We start from the raw sequence: 19079 nt of genomic DNA on the forward strand, positions 1-19079 counted from the left end.
CTCCACACAATCCTTTCCCCTCCCAATCTTGGAAAAAATGCTCTCCCAATTAATTTATAACTTTACTTTCAAAATTCAAATTGTCTAACCTTTGGCCTTCATTCTTGACATTTCTGCAGTTACCAGTCTGCTCAATCACATCCTCATCTTTGATGCCCTAGTCCCATCAAAAATTGAGTTAGCAAGGCAATATCAGGTCCTGCTCTGAACTATCAAAATTTCTCAACATTACGTGGAATGCTCTGGGTTCTTTTGTAATCAGAATCCCTACAGTGCAGAAAGAGGCCATTCGGCCCATCAAGTCTGCACTGACTCTCCGAAAGAGCATCCTACCCAGGCCCTCTCCTCCAACCATGCGAACCCATGCATTTTGCACAGTTAATTCACCTAACCCACTCATCGCTGGACACTATGGGGCCATTTAGCATGATCAATCCATCTAACTTGGACTGTGGGAGGAAACCAAAGCACCCGAAGGAAACCCACGTACATACGGGGAGAACGTGCAAACTCCACACACATAGTCACCCAAGGCCGGAATTGAACCCAGATCCCTGGTGCTGTGAAGCAGCAGTGCTACCCACTGAGCCACCATGCCATCCTCTTCTCTTGCAGAATCATAGAATCCCTACAATGAGGAAGGAGGCCATCCAGCCCATCAATCCTGCACCGACAACAGTGCCACGCAGGCCCTATCCCTGTAGCCCCACTTATGAACCCTGTTAGGCCCCCTGACACTAAGGGGCAACTTTGCTTGGCCAATCAACTTTACCCGCACATCTTTGGATTTTTTGCAAACTGTTTTCTTCTACCCCTCTCCCATTTCCTCCACTCTCACCAACAAACGAGGAGCTCATGGTCTTTTTGGTCACTAAGATGGAAACCACCTGATCAGCTGTTTGTGCCACTTCCCTCTCTGCCACTAGCCCAAAGATCCAAACTTCATCTAAGGCTCCCCTCTGCTCCATCTCTGACCTCTCTTATTTAGCTACTTTATCGCCCATCTCCATTCACATCTGTTCGGAGCTCAAACTTGTCCATGAGGGGACTTTATTCAATCTTATTCCCACTAAACTGCTGACAACCCAACCTCCTATCCTGGCTCCCATTAGTTGACAAAAACATTTTCTCTCTCCAGGTACTGAACCACCCCCTGCGGCGCCCCCCCCCCCCACCCCCCCCCCCCCGCCTCCCTCCTCCTCAAAATCTGTCATCATCACCCCTCCTCAAAAAGACAACCCTGGACCCTCCCAATTTACAAACAACAGGCCCATCTTCCCTTCCCAAAGTCCACGAAATGTGCCTAGTCTTCCCAGAACTCCATGTTTGAATCCCTCCAATTGGGTACACCCTCACCCCCACTCTTAATGTCACAAGTGGCATCCCAAATGACTGTGACAAATTCTTCCTCGTCCTTCACAACCCGGCTGCACTTTCAACATGGTAGACAACAGGATCCTCTTCAAAAACAACTTCATTGCCATCCAGCCAAGTGGGGCAGCACTCAACCGGACTCCATCCTTATCTATTCAATCATGGTAAGAGATTAATTGGCAATGTCTTCCTTTCCACTCCTGCACTATTACCTCTGATGTCCCCAACGTATTTATCCTGGGCCTTCCTCCTATTTATCATCCAAAGGTTGCCAATCAGTGAAAGGAGTTGAAAACAAATCCTCAGTTTCTTCATGCACGCTGATGACACCCAGTTCTACCTCACCACTGGCCCTCTCAAGCCCTCTACCATGTCCAAATTGCCACATTGCTTATCTGGCATCGAGTAACAAAGCAGCAGAAATTCCCTTCAATTAAATATTAGGAAGAACAAAGCCATCAGTGCCAGTGATTTTCACACTCTCTGTCCCCTAAACACTGACTCCATGTTCATTGCTGGGAAACGTATGAGGGTGAACTGGATTGTTTGCATCTTGGTGTTAAATTTGACCAAGTTGAGCTCCTGATTACACATTTATGTCAACACGAAGATCACCCATCTCCACTTCCCTAACATTATCCTATACTGCCCTCACTCCAGTTAACCTACATGCTGAAATTCTCATCTATGCTTTTGTTATTTCTATAGTTGGCTATTCCAAAGCACTCCTGGCTGTCCTTCCACGTTGTACCCGCCGTAAACTTGGTCACCCAAAACTCTGCTATTCATCTCCTATTAGCAGCAAGCAACCTTGTGCTTGCTAACCTAAACTGACTCCTCTTTAAACAAAGAGATCTTAAAATTCTCATCGGTTTTAAACTCCCTCCATGGCCTCGTTCCTCCTCCTCGTCTCTGTAATCTCTTTCAGCCTTCCAATGCTCTAAGATACCCAGGCCCCTCTAATTCTGGCCTCTTGAGCATTCCCAATTTTAATTACTCCATTGTTGATCATTTTTTCAGCTCTGGAATTCCTTTCCCTCAGCCCCTCTTACCTCCTTTAAAACATTCCTCAAAACCTATCCCTTTGATGCCGTTTGGCCATCAGCCTAGATATCTCTAGGTTGTGGTTCAATGTCACATCTTGTTTGATAACATTCCTGTGGAGGGTCTTGGGGAGCTTTTCTACCTTACAAGTGCTATGTAAAGACGTATTTCATGCCGTTATTGATTCCCTTGCTAAGATGACCTCGACAAATTTCTATCAGCTTAGACCCCTTTAAGTAAGCCACTACATCCTTTATATCCTTTTTTCAGTTCAACCAAACAGTTCACTCATCTTTCAATAACCAGTTCTCATTAAGAGTCCACAACTGACATGTAACCATCATCTGAGCTACTATCATGTTAAAATTGCTATGAAAGCAAACATTATAAGCACATTGCTGATTAGCAATTTTGTTAGCTGTTCTGCAGGAGTTAAATTGCTTTCTTCTTCAGAAAGGAATCAAGGAAATAAACTAAAGAGCTTTCTGATTCCTTAACTATGATCGAATTTCTGAAGATTTCTCGGGCTCAAAAGAGCTTAGTGAGCTTTTGGCTGTTGAATTTCCTGTAACTCTGAATGAGGCATGACATCCTTTCAATTCAAGAGAGATGAGGCTATTTTGGTCAGGTGCTTTCAAGTAGATGGTATTTATAGGTTTGCAACAAGTCTAGAATGATGCACAAGCAGGCAGGATGAGTATTAAGTTTAAGAAGATGACCATTTAAGATAATCATAAGTTCCCAATGGGTGCTAGTACCGTGCAAGTGAAACACAAGGACAGAGTATTCATGGCTGAAGATGTCATTTCTGGGCACAGCTTTCATATCATCATGGAATATGGTTTCAAGGATGAAAAAGTCACTAGTTGGAATAGCCATGGCTTTAATATGCATGAATTTCCACAATCTAGTCAGGTAGATTATCTGTGCAGTTTAAAATGGAACAGTGCTTGAATTGATCCACGAGGAAGGTAACTGATTCGGTATCTCCACAAGCTAGTGTAGTAGGCCAGGTTTACTCTGGAATGTTGACCCTGCAGTAGTAATTCAAGCAAAAGATCGCCCAATATGGCAGGATCTTCGATATTTTTGCCAGAAGACTAATAAAACACAGCATCCTTTGCTGTTAGATAGATGAAGATAACTCAACTTATTTTTTTCTGAAAGGCATTTTCAATTAATGTAATTATGGCAAACACTTATACACAAGTGTAACCATGGCAGTTGTCAACTTAGTCTGGGCTTAGCATAGCATCAGTACTAGAGACACACAGTGGAGGACCAGCTCAACATTTAGTACCAGAAATATACATTGGCAATCACTCCAGCATCTTAGAACAAACACTCAGCGGGAGATTGGTCGGTAGCTCATTATTAACTGCTGAGAAAGTCAAAATATGAAATACCCTAATTGGCAAAGCTACCAACTCTGCTTCATGAGCAGACAGTTCCACTTCACACTCATCTGGTTCTTGATGGTGCATTCTGCACAGCCCTCCTGTAGTTATCTGTGCTTTGCAGCCTATCCCCTCCACATCTGTCCCATTCAGTTTCAGTGGCAAAATTAGTGAACAGATGGAGGCAAAATCATGGTGATGACTTGTTCCGATTTGTTCTGTCCACCAGACATCTTCAAGACATCTAATATGGTCAATTTATTCAGATTCCTTGGACACTTCCTCTGTAACCCTGCTGTATCAAGACATGACTACACATTTTCCTATAAAAACCCATAGAATTGTCAACTAGGTTCAACCAGTCATATTGGAGTTGGGCACTTCTGAGCCACTTTTAAACTAGACTAGGAGAGTGCACCTCAAATCTTCACCTATGAAGCCTTTGTGGTGACGAGAATTGTCATTGCAAAGAAGTATAACCATGTCATAGAACATAGAACAGTACAGCACAGAACAGGCCCTTCGGCCCACGATGTTGTGCCGAACCTTTTCTGAAACCAAGATCAAGCTATCCCACTCCCTATCATTCTAGTGTGCTCCATGTGCCTATCCAATAACCGCTTGAAAGTTCCCAAAGTGTCCGCCTCCACTATCACAGCAGGCAGTCCATTCCACACCCCAACCACTCTCTGAGTAAAGAACCTACCTCAATGTCCCACATTGTTGAAACATGCCACTAATAAACTATCTGATGGTCAATATACTTTGTATCCTGGTGATCACAATGCTGTACAAGATAACTGTTATTATTTTAATTTCAAGAGACTGTTTATTGCGGAAGAAGGGCTGATGAAATCTCTACAAGGACTGGCCAGATTTGTAGGTCATCCGTATCGTTTTCTTGTACATTAACTATGTAAATTACATTGTGAAAGTATATCATTTAAGTGTAAAATAAGAACTACGTGGTAGTTTCATTATATTTCCTGGGCTGGCGTCTTATGTAATACATAAGACGGAGAAGGTAACATGGCTACTCCAAGACGTTAGTCAGAGGTACTAACATTTGTGCAACGACTCCTTGTCTGGATAGCAAACTCAGCTGAATCCACGTGCAGGATAACCAAGTGATGAATACCAAACTCAAGTGCTGAATATTTTTTGCATCTTATTTAGAAGCCTCAGAACCCAAAACCAGATGAGGAGAAAAATTATCGACATTTGTGACAATTTTCAGAAATTGTACAACTGTGAAAGACAGGTCTGTAAGCAAACTCAGATACAGACCTATCCTACTTCACAATACTCATGCACTCACTGTTTTGAAGGTTGCTGACCCCACGGCACACTTTCTGAAGAGTTGTCCTCTGCCATGCTCCCAGCTTCATTGCTGTCCTCCTTAACAATAGAAATTCTACAATCACTATCAGGAACAAATGATCCTGACCAGCAGAATGAGTGAAATGTACAACATATGTAAGTCGCATTAAGGAGTTCACAAATCACCAATTCCATCCTATGCCCCTTTACTGAAGTACTCAGAAAATTTTAAATTTGATATTTCAAATTCTAGCATAAAAAGGGAACACAAGAGACTTAGAATTTAGTGTTTGCAAAGAAGTGCAGTCAAAGATAGGGTGGACCCAAGAGGAGATATGCCAGTGGAGGTAGAGGGCAAGGGCAAGCACCAAATTACAATTTTGCACCATAAAGATGAAGGTGCTGCCAATGTAGCAGCAAAGGACAGACACAGCAATATTGGGTAGCCAGGATGTACTAAAAGTTGGGGAGTCCTCAAAATAGAAAAGTCAACAATTTAATCCTCCCCAGAGGCAATAATTGGGACAAAAGTAATTGGTATTTGGAAACGTATGGGCGGCACGGTAGCACAGTGGTTAGCACTGCTGCTTCACAGCTCCAGGGACCTGGGTTCGATTCCCGGCTTGAGTCACTGTCTGTGTGGAGTTTGCATATTCTCCTCGTGTCTGTGAGAGTTTCCTCCGGATGCTCCGGTTTCCTCCCATAGTCCAAAGATGTGCAGGTTAGGTTGATTGGCCATGCTAAAAATTAGTGTCCTGAGATGCGTAGGTTAGAGGGATTAGCGGATAAAATATGTAGGGATATGGGGGTAGGGCCTGGGTGGGATTGTGGTCGGTGCAGACTCGATGGGCCAAATGGCCTCTTTCTGCACTGTAGGGTTTCTATGGTTTCTACGGTTTCTACAAACGAAAGCATAGATTTGATAAAGGCAAAATATGCTGATGAAAAGGGAAGGTTGATAATATGTATATGGACTTCAAAAATCCCTTTGACAAAGTACCACATAAAAAACTCGTCAGCAAAATTCCAGTTCACAGGGTTGAAGTGACAGTTGCAGCTTGGATACTAAATTGGCTGAGGGAAAGAAAGCACAGAGCAGCAGTGAACAATGGCTTTTCAGACCAGAGGGAAGTATGCAACGGTGTTTCCCAGGGATCAGTATTAGGGCCATTGCTCTTTTTGATTTATACTGTTAATGAGCTGGACTTGGGGATATAGCACTTCAGTTTAAGGTTTGCAGGTGACACAATAATGAGGAGGATAGTAACAGACTTCAGACGGACATACTGGTGAACTGATTAGACTAATGGCAGATCAAATTTAATGTAGAAAAGTGTGAAGTGACACATTTTGGTCAGAAGAACACGGAGAGGCAACATACATAAAATGATATAATTTTAAAGGAGCTGCAGGAACAGAGACACCTGGGGAGGTCTATCAAACAAATCTTTGAAGATAGCAGGACAAGTTGAGAAGGCAGCTTAAAAAGGCATATAGTATTCTTGGCATTATAAACAGAGGCATAAATGTATAAAAATAAAGGAGATTGTCGTAAACCTTTACAAAATACTGATTAAGCCTCAGGTGGAGTATTCTTGGCACCACACTTTAGGAAGGATGTCAAGGCCTTAGAGAGGATGCAGAAGAGATTTACTAGAATCATACCAGAACAGAGGGTAGTTAAGGTCAACCCACATTGTGTGGGGCTGGAGTCACATGGAGGCCAGATCAAGTAAGGAGGGCAGTTTTCTTTCACTAAATGACAATTGTAAATAAGGAGGATGTGTTTTCTGTGACAGAAACTACAGGATACAAATTTTAAAGGCGATTGGCCAAAAGAAACAAATAACATGAGGATTTGTAAAAATTATTATGCAGCAAATTGATGTGATCTGTGATGCATGTCCTAAAAGAACGAAGGAAGCAGATTCAATCAACCTTGAAAAGGAAATCGGATAAACAACTGAAGGAAACATATTTTCAGGGCTATGGGGAAAGAGCAGGGAAGTGAAATGATTTGAATAAGCCCAAAGAGAGCTGGCAAAGGCAGGCTGACTTGCCTCCTCCTGTGCTGTATCTTTCCATGATTCTGAAAACGTAAGCACTGTTCTACAGAGCTGACTTACAGATGGATTTCAAGGCCACATTGGTACTGCCCAAGAAGATAACTGATGTTCAGTTCAGGGGTAAATTGTTAAATTTTAAATGGGACTCAATCCATCTAATCACTTCATGAAATACCTTTCACAACAACAGATTGCATTTCTATAGAACTACTCACACAGAAGACACTTCCTGAAGTTAATTTACTTTAATGCAGTGAAAATAGTGGATAGTGCATACAGGACAAAAGGAAATGGGAAAGGTTCTGATGTCACGGATGGGTGAAAATAGTTGAAGTGCATCACTTTAAACGTTTTGGAAACCTGGAAAGGTATCACAGTTGAAGGGAGCTGGCAGAAAGCTAAAGGTGACAGGAGCGCAATGACTGAACAAGGAACTACCAGTGATGGAGTGGAAGCCAGGGGAAGAGAAAAAAAAACTAAAGGAAAGTAAGGTAGGTGCAGCAAGACCATGGAGAAATTTGAAATGAAGAAAAATAATTTTGAATTCAACTCATTGGGGAACCAGGATCCATTAGTGGGTTGAGAAAATGCTGCAATGGAAGTGAAGGACAGCACAGTGACAATAATTGCAGTGCTTTGAAAAAGTTACCAGTTTACAGAAGGGAGAAGCTGGAAGATTGGCTAGGAGGACATTAGTCTTGAAGAAAACGAAGGCCTGTTCTGGGGCTTTGGTGGTGTGAAGTATTATTCAATGGCATGGTGTACAGAATGCTAATGAATTGTCAATGGTAAAGACGAGAAGGATCAACAAACCTTTTATGAATTGGCTTTCTTCAAATTTTGTTTTTGTGACAATGGCATTTGTTTTTCTAGTTATGAATTATAGGCTACATATTGAATACAAAGTATTGTGAAATGTTTCTGATAAATCCAAGTATTTATTTCTTTGAAGTCCTGGCTGCAGTTGAAGAATACCGGTGGATGTTTGACAGATTGGTGCAAATCTGGAATATCTATAGTACAGTAACAGCACCAATTCATAAATTTACGATGCCATAAAGCAGATTATCCTTTTATCCATAAAAATATAATGAAAGGGTTGTACAAGTTATAATCTCACCTGGCTGTATTCCTGATCAGGCAAAAAGTCGAAGGAATCATCGTTGTCATCGGCATAACTGATTTGGATTTGCCTTAAAGCATCTGTTTTGAAATTTCAACATTCATTATCAGCATTTTTAAAACTGAAGCTTCTAAACAGCTGCATTAAGCCTCTAGCTGTGACAATTAAGCAACGGATATTAAAACAATTCAGAACATGCTGAAAATTTACATTAAGAGCAGAGTGTCCTTAGACCTTAAAATAATCAATTTGTCTTCGTCCTGCAAGCTATCAAAGGAAAGTTTGTTGGTGAACACAGCAACTGTTCAACATAGCCCCGTTACAGCAGGCAGGGAGGGGTCAGGAGGTGTAAAGGTCAAATCTAGGAAACGGGCAGTGAGGCAGAACAATTAATAAACCTAGTTTTGAATTTATTGTTGCAACCCACAGAGGGAGGTAGGTAGGAAATGCCAGTTTTACAAGGTAGGTGCCTCCTTCAACACCCCTTGTGGATCAGGAGGAGAAAGAGGTCATCTACTGTCCCTTCAATAAAATATTCAGCTAATCCAGCCCCGATTGCCAATCCTGACCCAAACTAATCACCAACCACGCTGCCCAGCCCATTGATTGTGGGCCTGTGGTAGCATGGCCCCTTTAGTGGGCGATACTTCGCAGGCAATGTGACTGGTCTGGAACCAATAGAGCATGACCATGCAATCCTGGGCCTATCGGGAGCGAGAGCGTGCATCCCCGGGTTGGAGGCTGCAATTGAATTTGGTCATTGTTAGGAGTAGACCTGGATAGTTGTGCTGTTAAATCCTTCGTTGTATGTCGTTCTTCTCAATCGATAAATCCTTTAGTTTGCTACTTGCCACATCGAGTCACATCAAGTTACTACACTGGCAACAAGGGCAAATCTGATCAGTCGTTGAAAGGCGGCAATGCAGAGTTGGCGGGGAATGAGAGCGATCACTCAAAGTTGAAGTTCAAAGGAGAAAAGGTATAGACTCCGTTTTAAAGATGGGAAAATAGAGCTATACGACACAGGGATTGAGAGTTGGGAGCAGTACATTGAAAGGGTGTGGTATTTTTTCATGGCAAACAAAGTAGCAGCCAAAGAGAAACAGAAGGTGATACCGTTCACAATCTGCTGCCCACAGGCCTACAAACTGGTGAGAAGTTTGGCACCACCCGAAGTTACAGACACAAAAACCTTCAACCAGTTGGTCAATTTAGCCAAGGATGACTATAACCCCCGACCTTCCTTTATCATGCAGTGGTACAAATTTCATTCTGCAGTTGGGGAGTCAGAAGAGATAGCCTCCTGCTTTGTGGCCAGACTTTGACAGCTGGCTGAGCACTGCGAGTTCGGGCCTTCGCTGGTAGACATGTTGAGGGATTGTTTGGTTTGTGGATCAACAACCCCAACACCTAAAAGAAACTGCTTGGTGAAACCAAGATTTCACTGGGAAAGGCAGTAGAGATGGCCCAAGCGACCGAGTGCACCGAGCAAGGTGTGTGAGACTGCAAGGTGTGCAGAATGAGGTGAACCAGTTGTGGCAGGAAAAGGCTGCCTGTGAGGAACAGGCCAAGTTAAATAGGCTTTACAATCTTCGACATTCTTGTATACGTCCACATTCTTGTATACGTCCACCTGAGCAAGCCATTAGTAGTCACTTGTGACATCTTGCCATACGAAGTTGGAGAAGTTCTGCCCCATAGAATGTCAGATGGGCTGGAGAGACCAATTGCACTTGCTTCAAGGACTTTGTCAGATGCTGAGAAAAGATACTCAGAGGTAGACAAAAAGCCTGGCAGTCATCTACACAGTGAAGAAATTTCACAAGTACATCTATAATTGTGTCAGTACATAAGCCATTGTTGGGGCCTTTTCAGAGGATAAGGCAGTTCTGTCTATTGCCTCAGCTAGGATGCCTTTCTGCTGGAAGCATGCAGCGGCTAAAGGGATCAAGGAATATGGGGGAAGGCAGGATCAGTGCATTGGATCTGATGATCAGCCATCTTTTCTTTTATTCATTCGTGGGACATGGGCATCGCTGGCTGGCCAGCATTTATTGCCCACCCCTAGTTGCCCTTGAGGTGGTGGTGGTGGTGAGCTGCCCTCTTGAATCACTGCAGTCCAGATGCTGTGGGTTGACCCACAATGCCGTTAGGGAGGGAATTCCAGGATTTTGATCCAACGACTGTGAAGGAATGGTGATATATTTCCAAGTCAGGATGGTAAATGACTTGGAGAGGAACTGGCAGGTGGTGGTGTTTCCATGAATCTGCTGCCCTTGTCCTTCGAGATGGAAGTGGTCGTGGGTTTGGAAGGTGCTAAGGATCTTTGGTGAATTGCTGCAGTGCATCTGCCACTGAGCATCAGTGGTGGAGGGAGTGGATGTTTGTAGGTGTGGTGCCAATCAAGCGGGCTGCTTCGTCTTGGATGGTGTCAAGAATGTTGTTGGAGCTGCACCCATCCAGGCAAGTGGGGAGTATTCCATCACACTCCTGACTTGTGCCTTGCAGATGGCGGATAGGCTCTGGGGAGTCAGGAGGTGAGTTACTCGCTGCAGTATTCCTAGCCTCTGATCTACTCTTGTAGCCACTGTGTTTATGTGGTGAGTCCAGTCGAGTTTCTGGTAAATGGTAACCCCAAGGATGTTGACAGTGGGGGATTCAGTGATGGTAACATCATCGAATGTCAAGGGCCGGTGGTTAGAGTGTCCCTTATTGGTGATAGTCATTGCCTGGCATTTATGTGGTGCGAATGTTACTTGCCAGCCCAAGCCTGGATATTGTCCAAATCGTGTTGCATTTGAACATGGACCGTTTCAGATCATAATCAATGGTGCAGTAGGCTTGGAGGGCTGAATGGCCTACTCCTGCTTATATTTTCTATGTATGCTTCTATGTATATCTGTCAGCATATATCAAATGCTGATGCACTAAGCCACCTGCCACTGCCACAGACCATACCGTTGCCACCTGTTCCACAAGACACAGCATTGGATCTGCATTTTTTGGATACCCTGCCTGTCTCAGCAGTTCACATTACGCTGTGGACAGATAGGGACCCGTTGCTGTCAAAAGTCAAGAAAATGGCACTTTGACAAGGCAGAGCAATGAAGTTGTATTTGCAAAGTCGGGACGAGATAACCTGCAAAGATGAGATGCTATTGTCGGGGGCCCCCATCATCGTACTACCCCCAGAGCAATGGCTACTGCTCCGAGTGTTACATGATGCCCATCCAGGTCAGAGCAGAATGAAAGCGATGGCCAGAACTTACGTCTGATAGTCCGGCATTGACAGAGAAACTGAACAAATGGTTGGGCAGTGTGAAAGCTATCAGACCCAGTAAGTGTTACCTCCACCAGTGAACATGCACGCTTGGGGGTGGCCAAGCCATCTGTGGTTGCAGCTTCATGTAGAATTTGCTGGGCCTTTTTTGGGGCATATGTTCCCGATCCTAGTAGATGCCCATTTCAATTGGCTGGAATTCTAGCTTATGATATCCACCACAGCTACGTCTACTATTGATAAACTGAGGCAGATCTTAGTGAACCATGGTCTTCCCAAAGTGTTGGCATCAGACAATGAAATAGCATTCACAGCTGACGAAGTCTAATCACACTAGGCATATCAGGTCAGACCCCTACCAATCTGCCTTGAATGGGTTGGTGGAATGAGCCTTGCAGACGTTCAAGACTTTGATGAAGAAGCAGGCTCATAGGCTGTTGCCATTCCAATTGGTAAGATTTTTTGCTGTCCTACAACTTTATGCCTCACGCCATCACTGGGGTCACGCCTGCAGAATTGATATTGGGTTGGACCTGCATACCTGTTTGGACTTAGTGTTGCTAAATTTGTCGCGAAGGAGGAAGGCGAGGTAAGCCTCTCAAAGAGTATCATGACACTCAAAAAGGGACAGATCATTTAATTTGGCCAACCTCGTTTTGTCAAGGAACTTTGGTGGCGGACCTGCCTGGGTACCAGGAAGAGTTGTGGAGAAGACGGGTCGATCTCATATGTGGTGGAGGCACAGGGTGTTGAGTAAAGAAACATGTCGACTACTTAGGCAAGAGAGTAGAGCCAGGTCCAGGAGACAAGCAAGTGGGCCCCACATCCAGTTTGTATGTACCAGCCTCTGAGATTCCAATGACTGTGGTAGGGCCAAGACCAACTCTGCATAGGTAGCTGAGGCAGAGGAATGGGCTGGTAAGGGCCGGGCTCCTGAGGAAGTTAGCATATCTATTTCATTAATGAAGAACGCCTGACAGAGTTGCTGCATTCCACAAGGGTCCAGAAGTCTCCAATCGGCTGACGTTACAAACTATTTTTCCTTGCTGCAATATTGTCATTTGCCTATCTAGGGGTTAACTGTTTTTCTTTTAGTTTTACCCCCACAAGTAGTCCAGGAGTTAGGGAGGGGAAGGAGTGTGGTAGTATGGCACTTTAATGGCCAATCCTTCGCAAGTCACATGACCGACTGGAACCAATGGAATGCAAACTTGTGAACCTGGACTATCAGGAACAAGGACGCGCATCCCCAGGTCTGGAGGCTGCAGTTGGAATGAGTGTGTTGTTAGGAGTAGACCTATCTAGTTTTGCTGTTGAACCCTTCAATGTAGATAGTTCTTCCCAAGCAATAAATCCTTTAGTTTGTTACCTGCCACATCGAGTCAAAATGTTCTAAAACATGGCTTTTCCACTTAGTTGATGTAAATGTCTTGTATTCTAACAAGTGGCACGGTAGCACACTGGTTAGCATTGCTGCTTCATCTGGATTCGATTCCCGGCTTGGACCACTGTCTGTGTGGAGTTTGCACATTCTCCTCGTGTCTGCGTGGGCTTCCTCCGGGTGCTCCAGTTTCCTCCCACAGTCCAAAGATGTGCGGGTTAGGTCGATTGGCCATGCTAAAAATTGCCCCTTAGTGTGCTGAGATGCGTAGGTTAGAGGGGATTAGCAGGTAAATATGTAGGCATATGGGATATGGCCTGGGTGGGATTGTGGTCGGTGCAGACTCGATGGGCTGAATGGACTCTTTCTGCGCTGTAGGGTTTCTATGATTCTATGAAGTGCGCACTATGTTTGATAAGCAGATAACTTTAATGTCATGGTGTATGAACAGACTCAGGTTAGTGCTGTGGGCTATACGTTCTTTGTAGGTCACAGTGACCCCAGTTGAGTGCATACTCAGTGCGCTCTTTTGTAATTTCTTCGAGGACCAAACACTGCACAGCACTGGCCAACGATAAAGACACCTATGCTTAAACATGTCAAATTGGCAGTTGTGGGATAAAATTTACTACTGCTGCGAGTAGGAACGAAAGAAATTGCAAATATTGTTTAAAAGTTGATTTATAAAATCAATAAGAGTGTAACTCTGAATCTTATCACCTAATTTCCACAACTTTAGTATTTCAAAATATGTAGCTTTTGAAACAAGAGCTGTGTGGAACATTCAGTAACAGGGGAGGGGAAACAAAATGAAATTCCTATCAAGAAACAGAGAGCATTCCACAAAAGATGGAGCACTTTCAGTTACAACAGGGAAATTGGAAGAGAAGCTGAGAGAAGGCAACATGGTGGCACAGTGGTTAGCGCTGTTGCCTCACAGTGTCAGGGACCCGGGTTCACAGTCTGTGTGGAGTCATTGTCTCTGTGGAATTTGCACGTTCTCCCCTTGTCTACATGGGTCTCCTCCAGGTGCTCTGGTTTCCTCCCACACTCCAAAGGTGTGCGAGTTAGGTCGATTGGCCATGCTAAATTGCCCATGCTAAATTGCCCTTAGTGTCAGTGGGACTTGCAGGGTAAATATGTGGGGTTACAGAGATAGGGCCTCAGTAGGATTGTTGCCAGTGTAGGCTCAATGGGCCGAATGGCCTCCTTCTGCACTGTAGGGATTCTACGATGGTAAGGAGTCTGGAGATGGCAGAGGACCTGAGTCAGCAAAATCTGCATTGATTCAGTAAGAAAATTAGTTCTACAATTAGTATCTATGAGCAGAACAGCAGCTGCCTGTACAGTAATGCTGAGATCAACAGCTAGTGATGGTGTGTGTACCATGCATGAATCCTTGATTCGCAAAGTATCCAAGGATGTTCATGTTGAAAAAAACCATAACCTAGCTAGATAGCACACCACACTTCACTTTCCTTATACATTTCACACGAAAAATGTCATAATTCTCATGAGTCAAGATCATTAAAATACCTTCACATGGAACAATGTTGCCAAAATGATTTGCAAAGTTCCAACATGGGAAAATGAAAAGTCTACAGTGGGGAAACGCTGCACGACTCAGTGGAAAGCACATTTCCATCTCCGTGAATTTTACTTTCCCAGACTTAGCTTTCATTGTCATTTCAGATCCATTATTCTCAATATTTATCTCAAGTTTTATGAATCAATGAAAACCAATGGATTTCTGTATGCAAGTGTATTACTGAAAGTAAAATGTAGCAGTATCAGAACCATGCATTACTAATGAAACCACTGAAGTGGGAAAAGTAGTGAGTGCAAGGTTCTCATCATTTAGTTATGAAATTAATTTTCAAACATATTCTGAAATGGCAGTTTGGGTACAATTACTCCTTTAAAAGACAGTTGTAAAGTTTACTCAATCTTGATCATTTCAGCTTCTTCATGTACAGGATTTTATCCACCTCAAGAAAAAGTTTCAAAGTGACAAGCTCACTTAAAATTGAAGAGTTGTTCCTGTTAGCTTAGTTCTGAAATTAAAAATAAACAGGTACCTAGCTGTTTACTTTCCGCAACATTTTCTGCCCTTGTGTTCGAGTTTTGGTCATCTTCAAATTCAGTGTCCAGCTGATTAACATTACTGAGGAATTTATTTGTTAATAAGCATCTTCTTGTATGGAGTTTATCAAATTCCACACATTCACAGTTACTACCAACACTGAGTTCAGACATCTTCTCGATAGTGTCAGGAGTTTTTCTTAGCACGTTTGCAGAAGTTGAGTTGTCAGCTAAACCATCAGTCTCCCCTTGCAACGATGGCCAGTTACTGTTGCTTTCCTCTAGTGTGGAGCTATTGAACAGCATTCCTTCATTTTCCTGTGACTTGATATTTTGTTCAGTGCAAAGGCCAGGAAAACAAATCACAGCCAAAAACCAATGGGCCCTTTAGAAAAGAAAAGATGATTTTATATTAGCATCTTTGATTTTTGCTAAATAATAAATCTTCCTTTGGAAATCACCCCAAACACCACCTTCAACATTCACTCCCGCCACCACCGGCGAACAATGGCAGTAGTGCATACCATCAACAAGGTGCAGTGCAAGAACTGGCCAAGGCTCCTTAGACAGCACCTTCCAAACCCTCTACCACTTAGAAGGACAAAGGTAGTAGGTGCATGGGAACAACAATACCTGCAACTTTCCCTCTAAGTCACACACCATCTAACTTGGAACTCTACCACCATTCCTTCATTGTCACTGGGTAAAAATCCTGGAACTCCCTTCTGAACAGCATGGTGGGTATACCGACAATACATGGACTGCAGCAGTTCAAGAACACACCCAGCACCATCTTTTCAAGAGCACTTAAAGATGGGCAATAAACGCTGGCCTAGCCAGTGACACCCACATCCTACGAATGTATATTTAAAAAATTTCAATCTGGTTTTCTGGGTTAGATCAATTACCGCAAAATAAAAACTTTGAAAACTTCTCAGTTATAGAAGGGTGAACTGGCAGGACTCCAGACGGCTCAGGAAGTTCATCAAGTAACTGACCATAAAATCCAGGTCCAATTCCGGGTTTGTACAACATTAGTTGATCTGAATTGTCTTATAGTAGGAGAACTCAAGTAGTCTCAACACAAAAGTGTAATTGTCCCTGGCTTGGCCACGTGTTGCCTCAACACCTCACTCCTCATTCCCAGTTTTAACCTGATGACCCCGCATTCCCTGACTCACCATTCCTTCAAAACCACTTTGCAATTTAATTGAGTCTTCCCTATTTTGGTGGCCTTAAGGTCCTCCAGAATTTTCTGTGAATGTCAAATAACTAGAGAGGAGATTTATTAGAATGGTGTCAGGGATGAAGGACTATAAATACTGGGATTGCTATTTTTGGAACAGAGAGGGCCAGGAGGGGATTTGATACAGGTGGTCAGAATAAATAAGGAGCGACTTACCATCATAGTTGGGGGTGGTTGACTGGGATAGTAACTAGAGGGCACTGATTTAAGATAATTGGCAAAATATCAAAGAGGAAGTAAAGAATAAGTTGTGATCCAGACTGTACTGCCCAAAAGGGCACTGGAAACAAATTCAATAGTAACTTTAAAAAGGGGAATTGGATAAATACTTGAGAAGGAAAGGTGTAGAGTTATGGAAACGGGGAATGAGACCAATTAAATGGCTTTGTTTTAAATTGGAGCTATACAAAAAAAGTGAGGAATTTGCCTTGGAAAATTGAGAGAAATGTTCTCAAATTAAAGAAAATGCCTTTATTGGATAACAAATGAGTCAAATTTAATTAAACCTTTACTGAGAAATCGCATTTCAATTCTATTTGTTCACAAATATGGAACGCAGTCATCTAGGCACCAAGTTCTGGATTCCTTCCCAAAATCCCATTTCTCTCCTTTAAGACCTTAAAAAAAATTGGGTCAAACTTTTGGTCACCTATCCTAATGTCTCCTTCTTTGGATCAGTGTTAATCTTAACCCAATTAAGCTCCTGTGAGGTTGGGATCTTTTACTACATTAAATATTATATGCAAATGCAACTTGCTGTTATTGTTGTAAATAATTTTAGCACAGAGAATTCTAATATCATTTGGAAGACTTCAGGTGACAATTCAAATACTTATTTTCTACTTTGCGTTATTCTTTTGCCCCACAATTGTTACACCTCCAGCAACACCAATAATCAGAGCAACATTCTGTTTAATTTACAGTCCCAATTCGAGTCTTGTTTAATATAAAACCCCCTGGATGTTCAAATACTACAAAGGGAGAGGATATCACATCTCAGCACTTGAATAGTTTCCAAAACTAATATTGATGGTGTCCCTGCGCAAATAAACACAACGCAGGTTGCTATGATACTTACGTTTCATTAATAGGAACAAAAACAAAATCCTTTTGAAAGAGATCCACGTGTCTTGTCCATGTTTTCACCCTGGCATGACGTCTTTGTGGTAACCTAAATGGTATCAGAAGGCTTATTGAGACTATAACGCATATGTACATATAACAGAGAAGTACGCTACTAAAAATGATTCACTGTTATACGTGATAAATTTAATTAATTAACATCGCTTTCAATTTTCATTAAAAGTCTAATTTTGGGCAGTGTTACAAATGCTTGAGAACCCTTAGTTTTGTGACAATATTTACATGGCACCTTAACATTCTAAACACCCCAAGGAACCTCTCATCGAAATAGCAACAGAAACCGACAGTCACAGGGAAGGGTTTAAAGATGGGACTGCACGATAGGTTGAAAATAAAATTTTCCAAAAGGTGCCCATCGGAGGACTTAAGGCATTTCAAAGAGTAGACCCGAGATATCCTGAATTTCTGCCAATGATGGCAAGGTACAGTAGGAGAAAGATGCAGACAGTGCTTGAGGGGATTCAAAGCTGGAAGAGGTTGCTAAGTTAGAGAAGAATGAGGGGTTAAATAAGAAAGCTCTTAAAGCAGACACACTGGGAAATTCAGGGAGGCCAGTGTAGTTCAGCATAGAATCCATACTCCAAGTTAAATTAGTATTTAGAAATGTGCAATAATCATCAAGAATAGTCAGAACAGATTTATTAGAAACAAGCCTGGTTTGTAAAATTAACGAGTTTTATTTTGAGATCAAAAAAGGTCAAAGCAAAGAGAGCAGGGGGTAAGTTGTTAAGAGGTGAGATAGACATGTTGTAGGACAGGAGACAGGCAGCTGCATTTTGGATATGTTGAAGCATGTCAGCATGGACATTGGAAGGCCAGAAAAAAAGCACAGGTGTAAAAGGAAGTATTTTATGAAAGCCAAGTAGACAAGAATCCATCTCCAAGTTTGGTCAAAATCGAATAAAACATTTGAATACACTTACACAGAAACACTTGGGTAATTTCCAGGTTCACGGAACATTCTCCTGAATGTTATTTTAGCTATAGAAAAGGATTTACAAAGTGCCACGGGATAGGTTTCTGGGCCCTGTTGACTTGCACATCGAACTGTTTAGTCAAATTAGGAAGGTGAAAGCTGAGACTCTGATCGCAATGTTTCAATTCATCTTCGACAAGTAATTGTGCCAGATAACTAAAGGTAACTCGGAATAAATTATCCAAGAATGGAGGGAAGGATAATATCAACTAATTACGGTTCGTTTCAGGACAGCGGAGAGAAAATTAATGAAATTCATAATTCATGTTAAATTAGAAATGTGAGTTAATCATCCAGAACAGATAGAACAGGTTGAGTAGAGGCAAGCCATGTTTGTACAAGTTAATGACTTTATTTTGAAGAAAGTAAAGATAGATTAAAACAAAACATGCCGATGTGTAGATGCAACACATGGACATTTGAAAAGGTGCATTATAGGCGATTTGTTATAAAAGTTCAGACACGTACTGCAAAAGAAAACATAACAACATGAATAGCATAGGTCAGTGAACTTAGAGAACAGGTGGATCATATCATTTGATGTGGATAAGTGCGATCCAATACAGTTTTGAGGAAATCAGTAAGTTCCATGGAAAATCACCAAAGAGATTGAATTAATGGACATCTGGGGATTCAAGTACATGATT

General features: G+C 42.5%; 1 protein-coding gene across 8 annotated transcripts in view; it reads right to left on the reverse strand.

Annotated features, from left to right (window-relative positions):
• Window positions 1-19079, reverse strand: part of senp6a (SUMO specific peptidase 6a) — a 148722-nt gene that overhangs the window by 4867 nt on the left and 124776 nt on the right. For all 8 annotated transcript variants that reach the window (XM_078230074.1, XM_078230071.1, XM_078230072.1 and 5 more), the window contains 4 exons: window positions 17392-17484; window positions 15064-15452; window positions 8322-8404; window positions 5134-5213 (listed from right to left, as the gene is read on the reverse strand). In XM_078230074.1, coding sequence (XP_078086200.1) covers window positions 5134-5213; window positions 8322-8404; window positions 15064-15452; window positions 17392-17484 — 645 coding nt within the window. The remainder of the gene's footprint in view (window positions 1-5133; window positions 5214-8321; window positions 8405-15063; window positions 15453-17391; window positions 17485-19079) is intronic.

The sequence above is a fragment of the Mustelus asterias genome, chromosome 15 (assembly GCF_964213995.1).
Source record: "Mustelus asterias chromosome 15, sMusAst1.hap1.1, whole genome shotgun sequence".
Lineage (NCBI taxonomy): Eukaryota > Metazoa > Chordata > Chondrichthyes > Carcharhiniformes > Triakidae > Mustelus > Mustelus asterias.